General features: G+C 36.5%; 1 protein-coding gene across 5 annotated transcripts in view; it reads left to right on the top strand.

Annotated features, from left to right (window-relative positions):
- Positions 1 to 16,708, top strand: part of PIAS1 (protein inhibitor of activated STAT 1) — a 106,387-nt gene that overhangs the window by 62,436 nt on the left and 27,243 nt on the right. For all 5 annotated transcript variants that reach the window (XM_036437817.2, XM_045581196.1, XM_036437812.2 and 2 more), the window contains exon 8: positions 9,637 to 9,710. In XM_036437817.2, the coding sequence (XP_036293710.1) occupies positions 9,637 to 9,710 (74 nt within the window). The remainder of the gene's footprint in view (positions 1 to 9,636; positions 9,711 to 16,708) is intronic.

Genomic DNA, 16,708 nt, shown 5'->3' with positions numbered 1-16,708 from the left:
TTTTATAATTATAAGGCAAGCTGTCTCTGCTCAAACTCTCAAATTGGAGCTGGAGCACCACCTGGAGGGAAGGTGAGCCCAGAATTACCTTATTTTCAGGAAGTGGCCATTAGCAGCAAAAGTTACTTAATTGAAAGGCTATTATTTAATCAATTGAAAGGCTATTTAATCTCTGATACGGTACTGAAGGCAGGAGGGGGGAGAGAAAGAGTGGTGAAGGGTACTTGCAGACTGGGTAGGATTTTTGTGGCAGTTCATATCTTACCTACTGGCCTAGGGAATCAAAAAACATTCATTTGGATCCCACCAATAAGACATTTATATTAAGAAAGAGAAAAATTGTTTGCCTTTATGCTATCTGTTTGCCTTTATAACTTTCGAAACAAATTAATTGTGTAATTAAAAGATTACGTAAAAGAACTTGATAGAAGAAAATGTTGGCAGGTTTTTCAGATATTTTTGAATAATCAAGTTACTTATAAATATGAGTCATTCTTTTTAAGAATATGTTTTTATTGATTTTTAGAGGGAGAGAGGAGGGGAGAGGGAAAAGAAGGTAGAAACACAAAAAGCTAAGTGATCATTAATCGACTCCCTCCTGCATGCCCTCCTACTGGGGATTGAGCCCACAAACCTAAACATGTGCCCTGACATGAAATCTAATCAGTGGCTTCCTGGTTCATGGGTCCACACTCAATCATTGAACCACACCAGCTGGCAGGTCACTCTTAATTTTATTAATAAATTCTACTGGCAAAGTTTTAATAGTCAAATCAGACACTTTTATGTTTTTGAAAGAATAAAGTTGATAGTATTTAGAACTTTCACAGAGAAATCCATCCTTCATTCAGTAGATTTAGTAAATTTTTGTATTGTGGTTTCCACCTTTGTGGAAACATCTATCACATAAACAGTCATTTACTAATTCTTAGTCAAGTTGCAATTTCCTCTCTCACGTCCTTTCAGCAATCACTTTATACCTTGACCATACTTGACTCAAACACTGTTCTTCCTCTTATCTCAGCACCTGCCCATGCAAAAAAAAATGGAACTGCAAAATGTTTAGAATTTTCTAAACTGCCCATTTCTTTCTTACTTAGTGCCACCGTAACTACTTTTCAGCGTATTTGTACCTATAGCCAACCTTACTTTATTTTCTTCAGTCTCAAGAAGAAATGTCCCTTTTCCTGCTCAAAGTTAATTTTTTAAAATATATTTTTCTTGATATCAGAGAGGAAGGAAGAATGAAAGAGAGATAGAAACATTGATGATAGAGAATCACCGATCGGCTGCCTCCTGCATGCCCCCCACTAGGGATCGAGCCCGCAGCCTGGGCATGTGTGCTGACTGGGAATAGAACTGTAACCACCTTATTCATAGGTCAACGCTTAGCCACTGAGCCATGCCAGCTGGGATCCTAGTTAATTTTTATTCATTTATTTTTCTTATTCAAGAAGTTATATTAAGAGTCTACTATGTTCCAGGCACCAAGCATTAAGCACGACACACACAGCTTCTGCATCCCCTAGAAGTTAGCAGTCTGGTGGAAAAGACAATTAAATTATTATATAAGTTATTAATGAATTAATAGGTGTGACATGTGCATTGAAGAAGAAAGACAGGGAACTCTGGAGGTAACAACAGAAGAACATAGTCCTCTCTAGTGCTATGATGTTTAATGCAAGATTATAAGGATGATGAGGAATTAAGTAAGCTCCACGGTGGGAGGAGGATATGCCAAGAGACAAGGCCAGTGGAGCTGGAGTGGAGAGAACAGAGGAGGAGGATGGCCAGAGAGATAGCCATGAGGTGAAGTCATACAGGGGGTAGAAAGATAGATGATAGGAAACCCATAAAGGATTTTTAAGCAGAGTGACATGATCATATTTGGGCAATAAAAGGATAACTTTGGTGACTGAATCAGCCTCAATTCAATAAGGCTGATACAGTGAGGCCAGTTAGGAACCTATTGCACAGGTAAGAGATGATAGTTTCTTAAAAGGGTGGTGGAAGTAGAGAAAAGTTGACAGTTTGAGAAATGTTGAAGGGTAGAAATGGTGGATTGCATGTAGAGGAGGTCAGGGAGGATTCTAGGCTTCATAAGCACCACATTACGTGGGGTGCCATTTACTGATATGAATACAGTGCTGAAATGCTCAGGCTGCAGGGAAAAGGTAAGAACATTCTTAGACTTTCGGTATTGAGATATCTATGAGACATCCAGAAGGAGATGCTCAGAAACCGTATTAAAAGATCTGGCTCCCTCGTTTAACTGCTCTCTGTCCTGTCCTCCCTCTCTATAGGCTCTTCCTGTCATCCTTCCTTATTGAGTTCTTTTCATCCTTTAAAACATAAACAAAAAAAACTATTCTTTAGCTCTGGGTTCCCTCTATTCTCATCCTAGTTTCTTAAATGATCAATATGTACTTGCTCTTTCTACCTCCTCACTGTAAGACATTGTTATCTTTTATTGATTTTAGAGAGAGGGGAAAGGAGAGAGAAACATTGATTGGTTGCCTGCACCCCCTTAACTGGGGATCAAATACACAATTCAGGTATGTGTCCTGATCAGGAATCAAACTCACAACTTTTGATTGAGTGTGTGGACCAATGCTCCAACTGAGTCACATTGGCCAGGGTAACCAATTGTGAACTTTTAACTCTCATCCTTCCACTGAAATAGCTCTGATATGTGTCACAAACCACCAATCTGATTGCTAAATTTTACATTTTATCTTTTTAGTTCTTGGATTTTTGTGTGTGCGTTTCATATCAACTACTTTCTGCTTGGAATTTTCTTATTTGAATGTTACTTCTCAATACTTGTCTTCAATAGATTCTCTTAAGGGAAGATGCTAAATGTTTGTTTTCTCTAGGATTTCATACTTGGTCAACTTTTGTATATACTTTCCTTAGAGATAATTATATCAACCACACTTATGGTTAAAACTAGCACCAACTCCCAAATACATATCTTCACCTCAGACCTTCCCCTGAATTTCAAATATAGATATGTATAACTAACTGCCTTCACAGAAACATTCTACTGGTTCTTCAATTTTAAGTATTTAAAACTGAACTCACCAAGTTCTCTCAAACTTTATACCCTAAATGTTTCTCAAATCTGTCTTTTTACTCTCCCTGTTCTTATTTAAGCGCTCATATTCTGCTTTTATTTTAAAAACCTTTCCTTAGCCCTAGCCGGTATGGCTCATTGGATAGAGAGTTGGCCTGCAGACTGAAGGGTCCCAGGTTCGATTCTGGTCAAGGGCACATGCCCAGGTTATGGGGGTCAGTGCCCAGTGGGGGCATGCAGGAGGCAGCCAATCAATGATTCTCATCATTGATGTTTCTATCTCTCTCTCATTTTCCCTTCCTTTCTGAAATCAATAAAAATATATGGGCGGGGGGAGGGGGGGAGAGAAAAAGGCACACCAACTGTCATTATCCTATCTAATAATAGAATAATATGCAAACTGACCATCACTCCAACACATAAGATGGCTGCCCCCATGTGGACACAAGATGGCTGCCGCAAGATAGCCAGCAGGGAAGGGTAGTTGGGAGGGACCAGGCCTGCAGAGGAGGGCAGTTTTGGGTGACCACGCCGGCAAAGGAGGGAAGTTGGGGGTTACCAGGCCTACAGAGGAGGGCAGTTAGAGGCAAATAGGCTGGCAGGGGAGTGGTTAGGAGGTGATCAGGCTGGCCGGCAGAAGTGGTTAGGGGCAATCAGAAAGGCAGGCAGGCAAGCAGTTGGGAGCCAGCAGTCCTGGATTGTGAGAGGGATGTCAGACTGCCCATTTAGGCCCTGTCATACCGAGATCAAGCCTAAACGGGCAATGGGACATCTCTTGAGGAGTCCCAGATTGGAGAGGGTGCAGGCTGGACTGAGGGATGCCCTCCTCTGCACAAATTTTGTGCACCAGGCCTCTAGTTAAAAATAAATAAATAAATACCTTTTCATAAGTAACTTATTCCTCTCCTTTCTTGGCTCCTCTTCATATCTCTTCTAGTAGTAACCTAAGTGATTAATACATATCTAATCCTATCATTATTCCTTTGCAATTCATTTCCTCTTAACACAATGGAATAAAACATCCAACTTCGTTAGCATGACATGTGCAAGCTTTCCAGGGTGTGGCACCTACTTAGTACTTTCCATTGTCATCTGTGTTCACTTTTCTTCTTGTATTGATACTTTATATTTAAAAATACTGTGTTCTTTTCTTTTTCCTCACTGCTTTGCAAGTATTGTTCTCTATGCTTCAAAACTTCCCTGTTGCCTCTTTTGCCTAATTTCAGTTATTCGTGATGCTTCACTTTATCCACAAGGTTCTCAGGACCCTCCAGAGTAGATGAGTTGACTTTTAGCTAGCTTTCCGGGCATATTTCCATCAGCATCTTTACTCCCTACTAAACCATGAGTTCCTTTTAGCAGGAATTTAATCTTATTTTTTTTTGAATAGTGTTTTGCACAGTGCTGGGCTCATAGTAGATCCTCAGATTTTTGTTGATGTAAACTGTAAAAAGGGATCTACAGTAAAAATCAGGTCTCTGTACCTGTTTCTTTGCCTATAAAATGTAATAGTGGATTAACATGTTCAGTTGTTCTCAGCCTTAAAATTCTAAAAGGATGAATATAAAATAATCTAATATTAAGGAAGGATAGAAATTACTTTTAGAAAACAAGCCTAGTATAGCACTGCCTAATAGAACAATCTGTGATGCTGGAAATGCTCTACATTTGTTCTGTCCCATATGGCAGCCACCAGCAACATGTGGCTATTGCACACTTGAAATGTGGCTAGTGCAACAGAGGAACTGAGTTTTAAATTTTATTAAATTTAAATTTAAAAATAGCTACTTGTGACTAGTAGCTAACTCTCATAGCTTGTGACAACAGGAATTTGTAAAAGATTAATTTTAAATGTGTCTAGCTGTAACTTTAGTATATAGCTCATATAATGAAATATTATCACCACTGAAATTCACAGTGATACAAGAAAACTGTAAAACTTCCAGAGGCTTCTCACGTTTTGGATGATATAGCAGGATGAATATCATGTCTTATTTTTATTTTTTATTCCCTTGCCCACAAAGAATAACAATACTTTATTTTTCCTCCATACTGTGATTAAATTTAACGTAGTAATTTTCCCCCTTTCAGTTATGTTTATTGAAGTATAGTTTACAAACAGTAAACAATTACCTTTTTAAGTAGACATTTTGATGAATTTGACAGATGTATGCTATCATGAACCACTGTCACAATCAAAATATAGAGCATCCTCTACCACAGAAAGCTCCTCCCCTGTGGCTCTTTGCAGTCCATCTCATTCCCTTATCTCTGGTTCCCATAACCAGTGATGTGATTTCTGTGTCTGTAGTATTACCTTGTACAGAATGTCAAATATTTGAAATGCTACAGCATGTACTCTTATGTACCCTTTTTTGTCTGGCTTATTTCACTTAATGTAATGCTTTTGAAGTTCATCCATGTAGTTTTTCCTCTTTATGTGTACCATAATCTGTTCATCCATTTATCAGTTGATTTACATTTAGATTATTTCCAGTTTTGCACTGTCCTGAATAAAGGCTGCTAAAACACTTATATTTTTAATATGAATATCCCAGTTTTGTAGATAGACATTTTCATTTCTCTTGGGCAAATATTTAGGTCTGGGATTTCTGAGTCATATGATAAGTGTATGGAATACAGATTAGCAGTGTCTTACAAAGTGTATATACTATTTTTGCATTCCCCCCAATGATATATGAGATTTTTGAGTTGTTGCCAATCCTCACTAGCTCTTTATATTGTCAGACTGCTTTGATTTTAGCCATTCTGGTCAGTGTGTAGTTGGTAACACATTTGAGTTTTAATTTGCATTTTCCTAATGATTAATGATGTTAACATCTGTTCATGTGTTCATTTGCCATCTTTTAGGTTCTTTGATGAAATGTCTATACAAATCTTTTCTCCATTTCTTTTTATAGTTTGTACTTTTTAAGTTAATGTTTGTATATGATCCAGGGTGAGGTTCATTTCTCCCCATATAGTTGTTTCAATATTTGTTAAAAAGACTTCTTTTCCTCCATTTAATTAGTGTTAGTCCAATATAGAAAAAAATAATACATAGTGACCAAATAGAGCTTATTCCAGGAATAGTAGGTTGATACAACATTCTAAAATCAGTCACAGAAATGATAAATGAAATCAGTCAGTATAATTCCCCTTCTCAACAAACTAAAAAAGAAAAAGATCATATGATCCATCTTAACTAATAGATGCAGGAAAGGCATTTGGTCAGATTCAGTATCCATTCATTATAAAAATCTCAGCAAAATAGAAAGAAAGGGGAATTGTTTCTGTGTAATAAAGGCTATTTATAAAAAGCCTGTAACTAATATAATAGTTAGTGAAAAACTTGAATGCTTTACCTCTAATGGAAACAAGACAAGGATATCTGATGTTAATACCTCTCTTCAGCATTACCCACAAGATTGTAGCTAGCACAATAAGACAAGACAAGAGAAGAATTCAGATTAGAAATTAGTAAATAACTATTTTTTCTTACTTGAAAATGATTTCATTGTCTATGTAGAAAAAAATCCTAAAGAATCAATAAAGATCAGTGAGAACTAATACGTGAATTTAGCAAAGTTGCAAAGTACATGATGGATTTATAAAAATAAATTGTACTTCTCTAGCAGTAAACAATTGGAAATTGAAATTTAAAAAATAAGAATTTACTGTGACATCCAAAAATATGAAATACTTCAGATATATTGCACAAATATGTGTAAAATTTGTATGCTGAATAATACAAAATATTGCTGAAATTAAAATAAGACCTGAATAGCCCTGGCCTGTGTGCCCCGGTTGAGTATCAGCCCATGCACTGAAAGTTGTTGGTTTGATTCCTGGTCAGGGCACATGCCCAGTTTCAGGCTCACTCCTCCACAGGGGGCGTGTGGGAGGCAGCCAGTCAGTGTTTCACATTGCTGTTTCTCCCGCACATCGATGTTTCTCTTCTCTTTTCCCTCTCCTTTCCTCTCTTTCTACAAATCAGTAAGATAAAATAAGGCCTGAATAATAATATATAGATGTACTCATTGTCATTGGGGAGATGTCAGTTCTCTCCAAAGTGATCGGTAGATTAAATTTAATCAAGATTGTAGTAAAATCTTTAAAAGTATCTTTACATGAAAGGATTGGCTTAGATTGAGTTTATAATGGCAAAGGTGAAAGACAAAGCTTCTTTTTATTTTAGAATAAAATTGACAATCTGATTCTAAAATTTCAGGAAATTATCCTACCTCTGAACATGCAAATCACATTTTGTTTTAACTAACGAGACCTAATATTTATTGAGTATGATGTTAGATTATTTTAAAGCATTTTTATATATGTTAACTCATTTAATCTTTAAAATCGTGTTATGAGGGACTATTATTCATATTGACAAGATGATGAAACTGAGGCAGAGAGATTGAATGACTTGACTAAGGCTTGAATTCTAACCTAGGCTGGCTTTACACGTTGGCTTTACTACTACCTCAGGTTGCCTCACCCGTTTCAGTTTCTTTTCAAATTGCTAAACACTGAACTTTGTGTAGCATAAAGCTGATATTGTGAACTATACTATTTCTTCATTTAAATGGAAGCTTATATAGACAAAATCCAAAGTCAGATACTGTTCCTATTGCCGTTTGTATGGTGGGTGCTGGAGGGATGTTTGGTGAAGGCATACAGAATGGTTAGTGATCACATTAGAACTCCATTTGCATGTTTATTTTCTGACAGTTATTTGCTGTCCTTAAAAAGATACTATTTGTTAAATGTACCTTTTTATAAGAAAGAGTTGACTAAGATTGGATCTATAGTAGGAAAGTCATACTTTTTATAATTTTCATATGATATTAGCACAAATGATGTGACAACCATATTTTACAAACTAAAACCTAGGGATTTTATGACCTTTTTGCTATGAGGCAGCCAATGAGTTATATAGATTTAAAAATTTGGAATTTCCAGGCCATAAAATGACTTTTTAGTCTGACATCAGAATTACATCTGCAGCTTTTTTTTTTTTAATATATATATTTTATTGATTTTACACAGAGAAGAATTGAGAGGGATAGAGAGTTAGAAACGTCGATGAGAGAGAAACATCGATCAGCTACCTCTTGCACACCCCCTACTGGGGATGTGCCCGCAACCAAGGTACATGCCCTTGACCGGAATTAAACATGGGACCTTTCAGTCCGCAGGCCGATGCTCTATCCACTGAGCCAAACTGGTTTCAGCACGTCTGCAGCTTTTAAAAAAACTCTCAGTTGGTGTCTCTCTCCTCCATTTTGATTCAGTGGGAAATTATAAGTTACAAAGCTCTACAGGTAGTTCTAATGTACATCTTAGCTGAGATCCAGTGATTTATAGAGATAGTTGGATGAAATATCTAAGATTTGGACCATCTTTAAAAAAAAAAATCCAGCTTTTGTGATCTCCGTGTTTAATAAAGGCAGGATTCTTAATTCCCATAAATAGTTTTCAGCACATAGATATCTACTCTGAAGTTATTCTTCTTTATCTGAGTACTTTTCCTCTCCCCATTTTCTTTACTATATGTTAACTATTTGGACACACTTAGTTGTACCACAGCTCTGAAATTCTGTGATTGGCTCTGTACACAGCCACTCCATGTGGGCCACCCCCTTCTACACAAAGACTTTAAAATTATTGTGAAATAGTTCTAAATGTTACATTGAGGCATTTCTAGTCTCACTTCTATGTTAAAGTTTAATTGAAGTTCTAAGTTGTGGCTTTTAGCAGTAACATATGCCTCAGGTTTCCAAATGAGAAGTATTAAAGACCTTGTTATATTAGACTTAAAACAGAATAGCCATTAAAAGCAAAAGTACTGCCCTGACAGGTGTTGTTCAGTAGTTAGAGCATTGATCCTCGGAATGATGTTTATAAAGAATATTGTGTTATCTGAGCTTTGGGAAAACTTTTAAATGTTAATTTTGTAGTAGCTGTTACTTGATTTTAAAATAATATTGATCATAATTTAAAAGAAAAAAAGATATAAAATAAAAAGGGCCTGCCACCGGTTGAATATATCGACCTTCTATAGAATTTCCTTTATGTTCTAACTGCAATGCAGTTTTTGCTCTGTAGATGAGAAATAGGAAACTTACAGGAAATGTAGTCAGTCTATAGATACACAATTGTTTTCCTCCCTTTGTTCATTGTAGAAATTATAAACCATATATTTTTTATATTTTCATTCAGTTGCTTGGAAATTAATTGAACAGATTAGTTTCTTTTAAAAAAAAATATGTTTTTTATTCAGAGAGAGAGAGAGAGGTCAGTATGAAAGAGAAACATCAATTGGTTGCCTCCTGCATACACTCCAGGTGGGATCAAACTGGAGCCCTGGATGTGTGTGCCCTGACCAGGAGCCCAACCTTTCAGCGCAAGGGACAGCGCTCAATCAACTGAGCCACAACGGCCAGGGCTAGTTTCTTTTCTTTTTAAGTTTCCTCATTTTAAATTCTTTTTTTTATATTGCATTAGTGATGTATCTTTCATAAACTTGTTGTGTTTGTTTTCTCTTCAATGAATGCCAGTTAAAGAGAAATTGACTGCGGATCCAGACAGTGAAATAGCTACAACCAGCCTAAGGGTTTCTCTACTATGTCCAGTAAGTGTTAACTAATATTTGTTTTACATAAAACTTAACATACATATTCTCTTTTATTACGTATCTTCAGTATTTGAGAAATTTTCTTTACTTTTTAAATATGCCTACCTTTGTTACAGTTTATGAAGATGGAAAGACAAAATTACTACATGGGATTTGGAATCTAACCAAATTTATAGGTCTATAAAATTTTTCTACTCTTAGTAAAACATTTAGATAACGCTTGTGATTAATAATTGTCTCATCAACAAATGACAATTGCTGGCATAAATGTGGAGAAAAAGGAACCCTCCTGCACTGCTGGTGGGAATGCAGACTGGTGCAGCCACTGTGGAGAACAGTATAGAGTTTCCTCAGAAAGTTAAAAATGGACCTCCCATTTGACCCAGTTATCCCACTTCTAGGACTATATCCCAAGAAACCAGAAACACCAATTGAAAAGGATATATGCACCCCTATGTTCATAGCACAATTTATAATAGCTAAGATTTGGAAACAGCCTAAGTGCCCATCAACAGATGATGAGTAGATTAAAAAATTGTGGTACATCTACACAATGGAATACTAGGCCACTATAAAAAAGAAGGAACTTTTACCATTTGCAACAGCATAGATGGAACTGGAGAGCATTTTGCTAAGTGAAATGAGCCAGTCAGAGAAAGATAAAGACCACATGATTTCACTCATATGTGGGATACAATGATCAACATAATTTGATGAACAAAAATAGATCCAGAGACAAATGGCAGAGGAGGTGGGTGGAGGGGGGATAGAGAGCAACCAAAGGACTTATATGAATGCGTATTAACATAGTCAATGGGCACAGACTGGGGTGGTGGGGGCTTGCCTGGAGTGGGAATGGCTTGGGGGGAGGGTCAAGCGGGAGAAAAGGAGACATGTAAAACTTTAGATAATAAATAAATACGTAATAAAAAAACAAAGATATATTTGAAAAAGGAAGAGAATGTCTTAAATATTTCATAGGATTTAACATGTGTAAAGCACATAGTTCTTTATTATTATTTGTATTACCATGATGATAAATAAACATGGCCAGATGGTCAGCTTTAAAACTTAAAAAAAAAAAAAATTTGTCTCTTAGACTCAAGGGTAAAATCTCTAAATAAAGAATGTTTATCTCAGTGCATTTATAAGATTTGATTTTAGTTTTTTGAAAATATTTTTATTGGTTTTAGAGAAGAAGGGAGAGGGAGAGAAAGATAGAAACATCAATGATGAGAAAGAATCATTGGTCAGCTGCGTCTTGCAAGCCCCCTACTGGGGACCAAGCCTGAAACCCAGGCATGTGCCCTTGACTGGAATCGAACCTGGGACCTTTCAGTCCGCAGGCCGATGCTCTATCCACTGAGCCAGACAAGCAAGGGCTAAGATTTTATTTTTAAAAATAGTATCATATCCTTCCTTTTGAAGAAAATCTGGCCCTGGTTATCAATTTAACCATTTTGCCAACAGTGACTCCATTATAAGAATCTACCATTTAAAAAACTTATTTTATTTAGCTTGAATAATTGAATTGATTATGCATATAAAATAAATTTGATATATTTTAAACCAGAAAATGAGGTCAAAATCAATAATTTGTGCAAAGTAAATATAAGCCCAAGACATACCAAATAATTAAACTTGTGAAAAGTTTCCCCAAAATGTGTGCTAAGGTTTATTTGTTACTTGTTTGATATGATGAATATGTGTTTTATACAAAAATATGTGAATAAGAGTAAATTACTTTGACATTCTTATTATCTTTTGTTGTATAATTATAATCAAATTAATTATATATAAATTGGGAAGTAAGTGTAAAGAGGACACAGCTGTTTCCTGATTTGCCTGGATTGTTTAAGCATGCCTGATATGGAAAGTTTTTAACATTGAAATCCTACTAATCTTAAGATGAAGAGACAAAGAATTTAAATAGAGATTAAATACTATTTGTTCTATATCTTAGTCTTTATAAAAACTCAGATACAATATGAAAATTCAGTAGCTTGTGAATTAATTTATAATACTGTACTGCACATAGACCTTTTAAAAAAACTTCTTTTTGTTTATTAAACTTTTATAAATTATAGAAAAATATAGGTAAATTGATAAAAACCACCAAAATCCTCTCATGTTGTATATATATCTTTCTATCTTTTTATTCCTTACCATAGCCATAGCTTAGGGAAAATATTTTGACTCCAGGTTCTTTATATTATTACTAGAGGCTCAGTGCATGGATTTGTGTACCAGTGTGGTCCCTTGGCCTGGCCTGTGCCCTCTCACAATCCAGGACCCCTCAGGGGATGTCAGAGAATCAGTTTCTACCCAATCCCTGCAGGCCAGACTAAGGGGCCCCACCCATGCACGAATCCATGCACTGTGTCTCTAATATACATATAAGATCTTTGATTAAACTCCCCCTTCCCTCTGAGATTCATCAGTCTGTTCTGTTTCCATGTCTGTGGTTTCCACTCCAGCGTTGAGCATATGCCCCCTCATGGTCAGTGCACATCATAGCTACTGGCCAGTTGGCTGATTGCTTAGACTTTTTTTTTTTTTTTAACAGAGAGGAAGGGAGAGGGATAAACATCAATGAGAGAGAATCATCAATCAGCTGCCTCCTGCACACTTCCTACTGGGGCTGTGCCCGCAACCAAGGTACATGCCCTTGACCGGAATTGAACCTGGGACCCTTCAGGCAACAGGCTGATGCTCTGTCCACTGAGCCAAACCAGTTAGTGCTGCTTAGGCTTAATACGTTATCAAATATATAATGTAATCATTGATCAGAACTGAGGGGAAAATAGCAACACAAAAATAGTAGTAGATTTTGATACCTACTTTCAGTTATAGACATAACTACGGAGAAGGTCATTAAGGAAACAGAGGATTAAAAAAAAATGCATTATATATCATCCCTAGCTGGTTTGGCTCAGTAGATTAAAATGTCTGTGGACTGGAGAGTCCCAGGTTTGACTCTTGCACATACCTCGGTTGTAAGCTCGATCCCCAGCCCTGGTCTGGCCCTGCAGGAGGCAACCAATCCATGTGTCTCTCTTACGTGATGTTTCTCTCTTTGTCTCTCCCTCTCCCTTCCACTGTCTCTAAAAATCAGTGGAAAAATACCTTTGGCTAAGGATTAACAAACAAACACTATATGTCAATTGTACCTAAAAATCTTATACAGACTATTCTACTTAACAACAGCAGATAACATGTTTTTCTCAACTATATGTGGAACATTCTCCAAGATAGACCACATGTTCGCCACAAAACAACTTTTTTTAAAAAAATATATTTTTATTGATTTCAGAGAGGAAGGGAGAGAGAGAGAGAAACTTCAAGGATCAGAATCACTGATTGGCTGCCTCCTGCACCCCCCCTACTGGGGATCAAGCCCGCAACCCCAGGCATGTGCCCTTGACCAGAATCGAACCTGGAACCCTTCAGTCAACAGGCTGATGCTCTGTCCACTGAGCCAAACCAGCTAGGGCCCCATAACAACTCTTAAGCAATTTAAAAATAAAGTCATACAAAGTATCTTCTCTGAACACAGAGGAATGAAGCTAGAAATCAGTAGCAGAAAGTAAACAGGGAAATGCACAAATCACAAATACGTAGAAATTAAACAACACATTCTTTTCTTTCTTTTTTTTTTTTTTTTTTTTTTTGTATGTTTTTATTTATTTCAGGGAGAGGAAGATAGGAATATCAGTGATGAGAGTAGTGACTCCTGGTTCATGGATTGGTGCTCAACCACTGAGCCACACCAACTAGGCTAAACAACCAATGGGTTAAAGGAGAAATTCCACATGGGAATGTAGAAAATATTTGGAGAACATATTAAAACAAAACTCAATATACCAAAACTTATGGGATACAGCAAAAGCAGTAGGAGGAGGGGAGTTTATAGTACTAAATACGTACATTAAAAAAAGAAGAGAATTCTCGAATCAACAGTCTAACTTACCTTAAGAAACTAGGAAAATAGCCCTGCCTGTTTGGCTCTGTGGTTGAGCATTGACCTGTGAACCAGGAGGTCACAGTTCTATTCCCAGTCAAGACACATCTGGGTTGTGAGCTCAATCCCCAAAGGGAGTTATGTAAGAGGCAGCTAGCCGGTCAATGATCATTGACGTTTCATCTCTCTTTCCGTCTCCCTTCCCCTCTGAAGTCAATAAAAATATATATGTATTTTAAAGAAACTATAAAAATAAACTAAACTTAAAGTCAGCAGAAGGACGGGAATAACAGATTCAAGCAAAGATAAAGAGAATAGAAAAAAAATAGAAAAAAATTAATGAGACCAAAAGTGGTGGTTTTTTTTAAAGATTGGCAAAAACTAAACTAAGAAAAAAAGAGGAAGGACTCAAGTAGCTGAAATTAGAAACAGAAATAAAGATTATAGGAAACTACTTATGAACAATTGTATGCTAACAAATTGGATAACTTTCTACAAACATATAACCCACTAAGATTGAATCATGAAGAAATAAGAAATCTGAACAAAACTTCTAAATTAGGGATCAAAAACCTTCCAACAGAAAAGCTCAAGACCCTATGGCTTCACTGCAGAATCATACTAATCATTTAAAGAAGAATTAATAACAGTATTTTACCATTGTTCCAAAGAATTGAAGAGGAAGGAATATGAGGCCAATATTACCCTGATCCCCAAATCAGATAAAGATAAGCCAGGGGGGAAAAACTGCATACCAACATCCCTGATGAATATTGATACAAAAAACCCTAAAAAAATAATAGCAAACTGAATTCACCAGCACATCAAATGTGTTATACACCATGACCAAGTGGAATTTATGGCTAGAACATACAAAAATTAATGTCATATACTACACCAACAAAATGAAGGACAAAGCACACATGATCACCTCAATTGATATAGAAAAAAACATTTGGCAAAATTCAGCATTCTTTCCTGATCAACATGCTTAACAAACTAGACTAGATGGAAGCTTCCTGAATATAATAGACATATATGCAAAGCCCACAGTGAACATCATAGTCAATGTGGAAAGACTGAAATCTTTTTCTAGAGGATTAATGCAAGGATACACACTCTTCACCACTATCATTGATCATAGTATTGGAAGTCATAGGACAATAGACAGGGAAAGGACTAAGACATACAAATTGGAAAGGAAGAAGTAAAGTGATCTGTTCACAGATGACATGATTTTTTTATTACAGGAAACCCTAAATGTGCCAGAAAAACTGTTGGAATCTATAAACAAATTTAGAAAAGTTATAGGTTACAAATTCACAGTCAAAAATTTTGTTACATTTCTATATCATAACAATGACCAATCTGAAAAGGAAATTCAGAAAATAATCCCATTTACCATTGCATCAAAAAGATAATTTAGGAATAAACTTAATCAAGGAGATGAAAGACTTAGAAATTGAAAACTACAAAGCATTACTAAACAAATTCAAATAAAGTACAAATGAATGAAAAGACATCCCATATCATGGGTTTGAAAGACTTATTGTCTGGTCAAGGTGATCTACGGTTAGGGGATGTCGGAGAGCCCGTTTCAGCCTGATCCCGCAGGCCAGGACAAAGTACACCACTGGTGCAAAAATCGTGCACTGGGCCTCTAGTATTATTAGAAATTGTTAATCACATTTTGCTTCTTGAATCTATTAATTTAGTAGGCCAGCTTTTAATTTTTCTTTCCATATTCCTCAGCTCCTCCATTTTAGTTTCAACAATTTTTTTTTTAATATATTTTATTGACTTTTTACAGAGAGGAAGGGAGATAGAGAGCTAGAAACATCGATGAGAGAGAAACACCGACCAGCCGCCTCTTGCACACCCCCCACCGGGGATGTGCCCGCAACCAACATACATGCCCCTGACCGGAATCGAACCCGTGACCTTTCAGTCCGCAGACCGACGCTCTACCACTGAGCCAAACCGGTTTCGGCAGTTTCAACAATTTTTACCAGTTCATTTTAAACTGACACCTGCTTTCAAAATTCGGGTTATAGAAAAAACTATGTAAAGCATAATTATAATAATTTTATGGATTTTTATATGGCTAAAGAGATAATTCCTTTACAATTATTTTGAAATGGAAAGGCAGTATATTTTAAGTATGCTTTTATTCTAAAAAGTAAAACTTAGTAATGACAATTCATCTATATATCAAATTTATAAAATAATAAAAGATTTGTCCCCTTTGAAATATGTAAATATGATATCTGACAGTGTATTTCAATTGCCCTTGTGATATACACAGCCCAAAATAAATGAGTATCCTTTTGTGTGCTATGTAGCTAAAGGCAATGAAAATAATTGAAACTTTTTGTTCTTTGGGAATTTTCTTCATTCTGATTTATTAGAAATAGAGCTGGGAAAATATCTGAGAGCTTGCTTTGTGAGCTACTCGTCAGACCTGTAAATGCAAGTACAAGTGACTTGCCATTGATAGAAGAAAAATAAACTCCTTGGAAATTGCTTTATGAAATATTTATGATGAAGAAAAAGTTGTGAAATTATTCTTTTTGTAAGGAAAATACATATTTTATTGGCATTTTGGCTCCTTTTGTTATAAATTGGTTTAAACATACCTAGCTTGGGTATTTTCTCTTGCACCTTAATCAGTTACTAATATAGCATGATTTTCCTAAATAATAAAAGCTAATATGCAGATCAACCGAACGCAGAACAACCAGTTGCTATGATGATTACCAGAGGGCAGACGCTGTTGAAGCAGAAGCCGTGCTCACGGCTGGTGAGCGCAGCAGTGGTGGTGGGAGCTTCTCCTGCCTCCACAGCAGCACTAAGGAACTCGAGGGGTCTGTCCAGCTGCTGGCCTAGGCCCGCTCCTGTGCCAGCAGTCAGACATTGCCCAAGGGGTCTCAGACTGCAAAAGGGTGCAGGCCGGGCTTAGAGATACTGTCCTCCCCCCATCCCCAGTGCACAGGTGCTGTTTTCCAGGCCTCTAGTGCTATAATAATAATAGTGG

This window comes from Pipistrellus kuhlii, unplaced genomic scaffold, assembly GCF_014108245.1.
Source record: "Pipistrellus kuhlii isolate mPipKuh1 unplaced genomic scaffold, mPipKuh1.p scaffold_m20_p_1, whole genome shotgun sequence".
In the NCBI taxonomy this organism is placed as follows: Eukaryota; Metazoa; Chordata; class Mammalia; order Chiroptera; family Vespertilionidae; genus Pipistrellus; species Pipistrellus kuhlii.
Note: the sequence above shows the minus strand (reverse complement) of the source record. Positions and strands in the feature narration are given on the sequence as shown.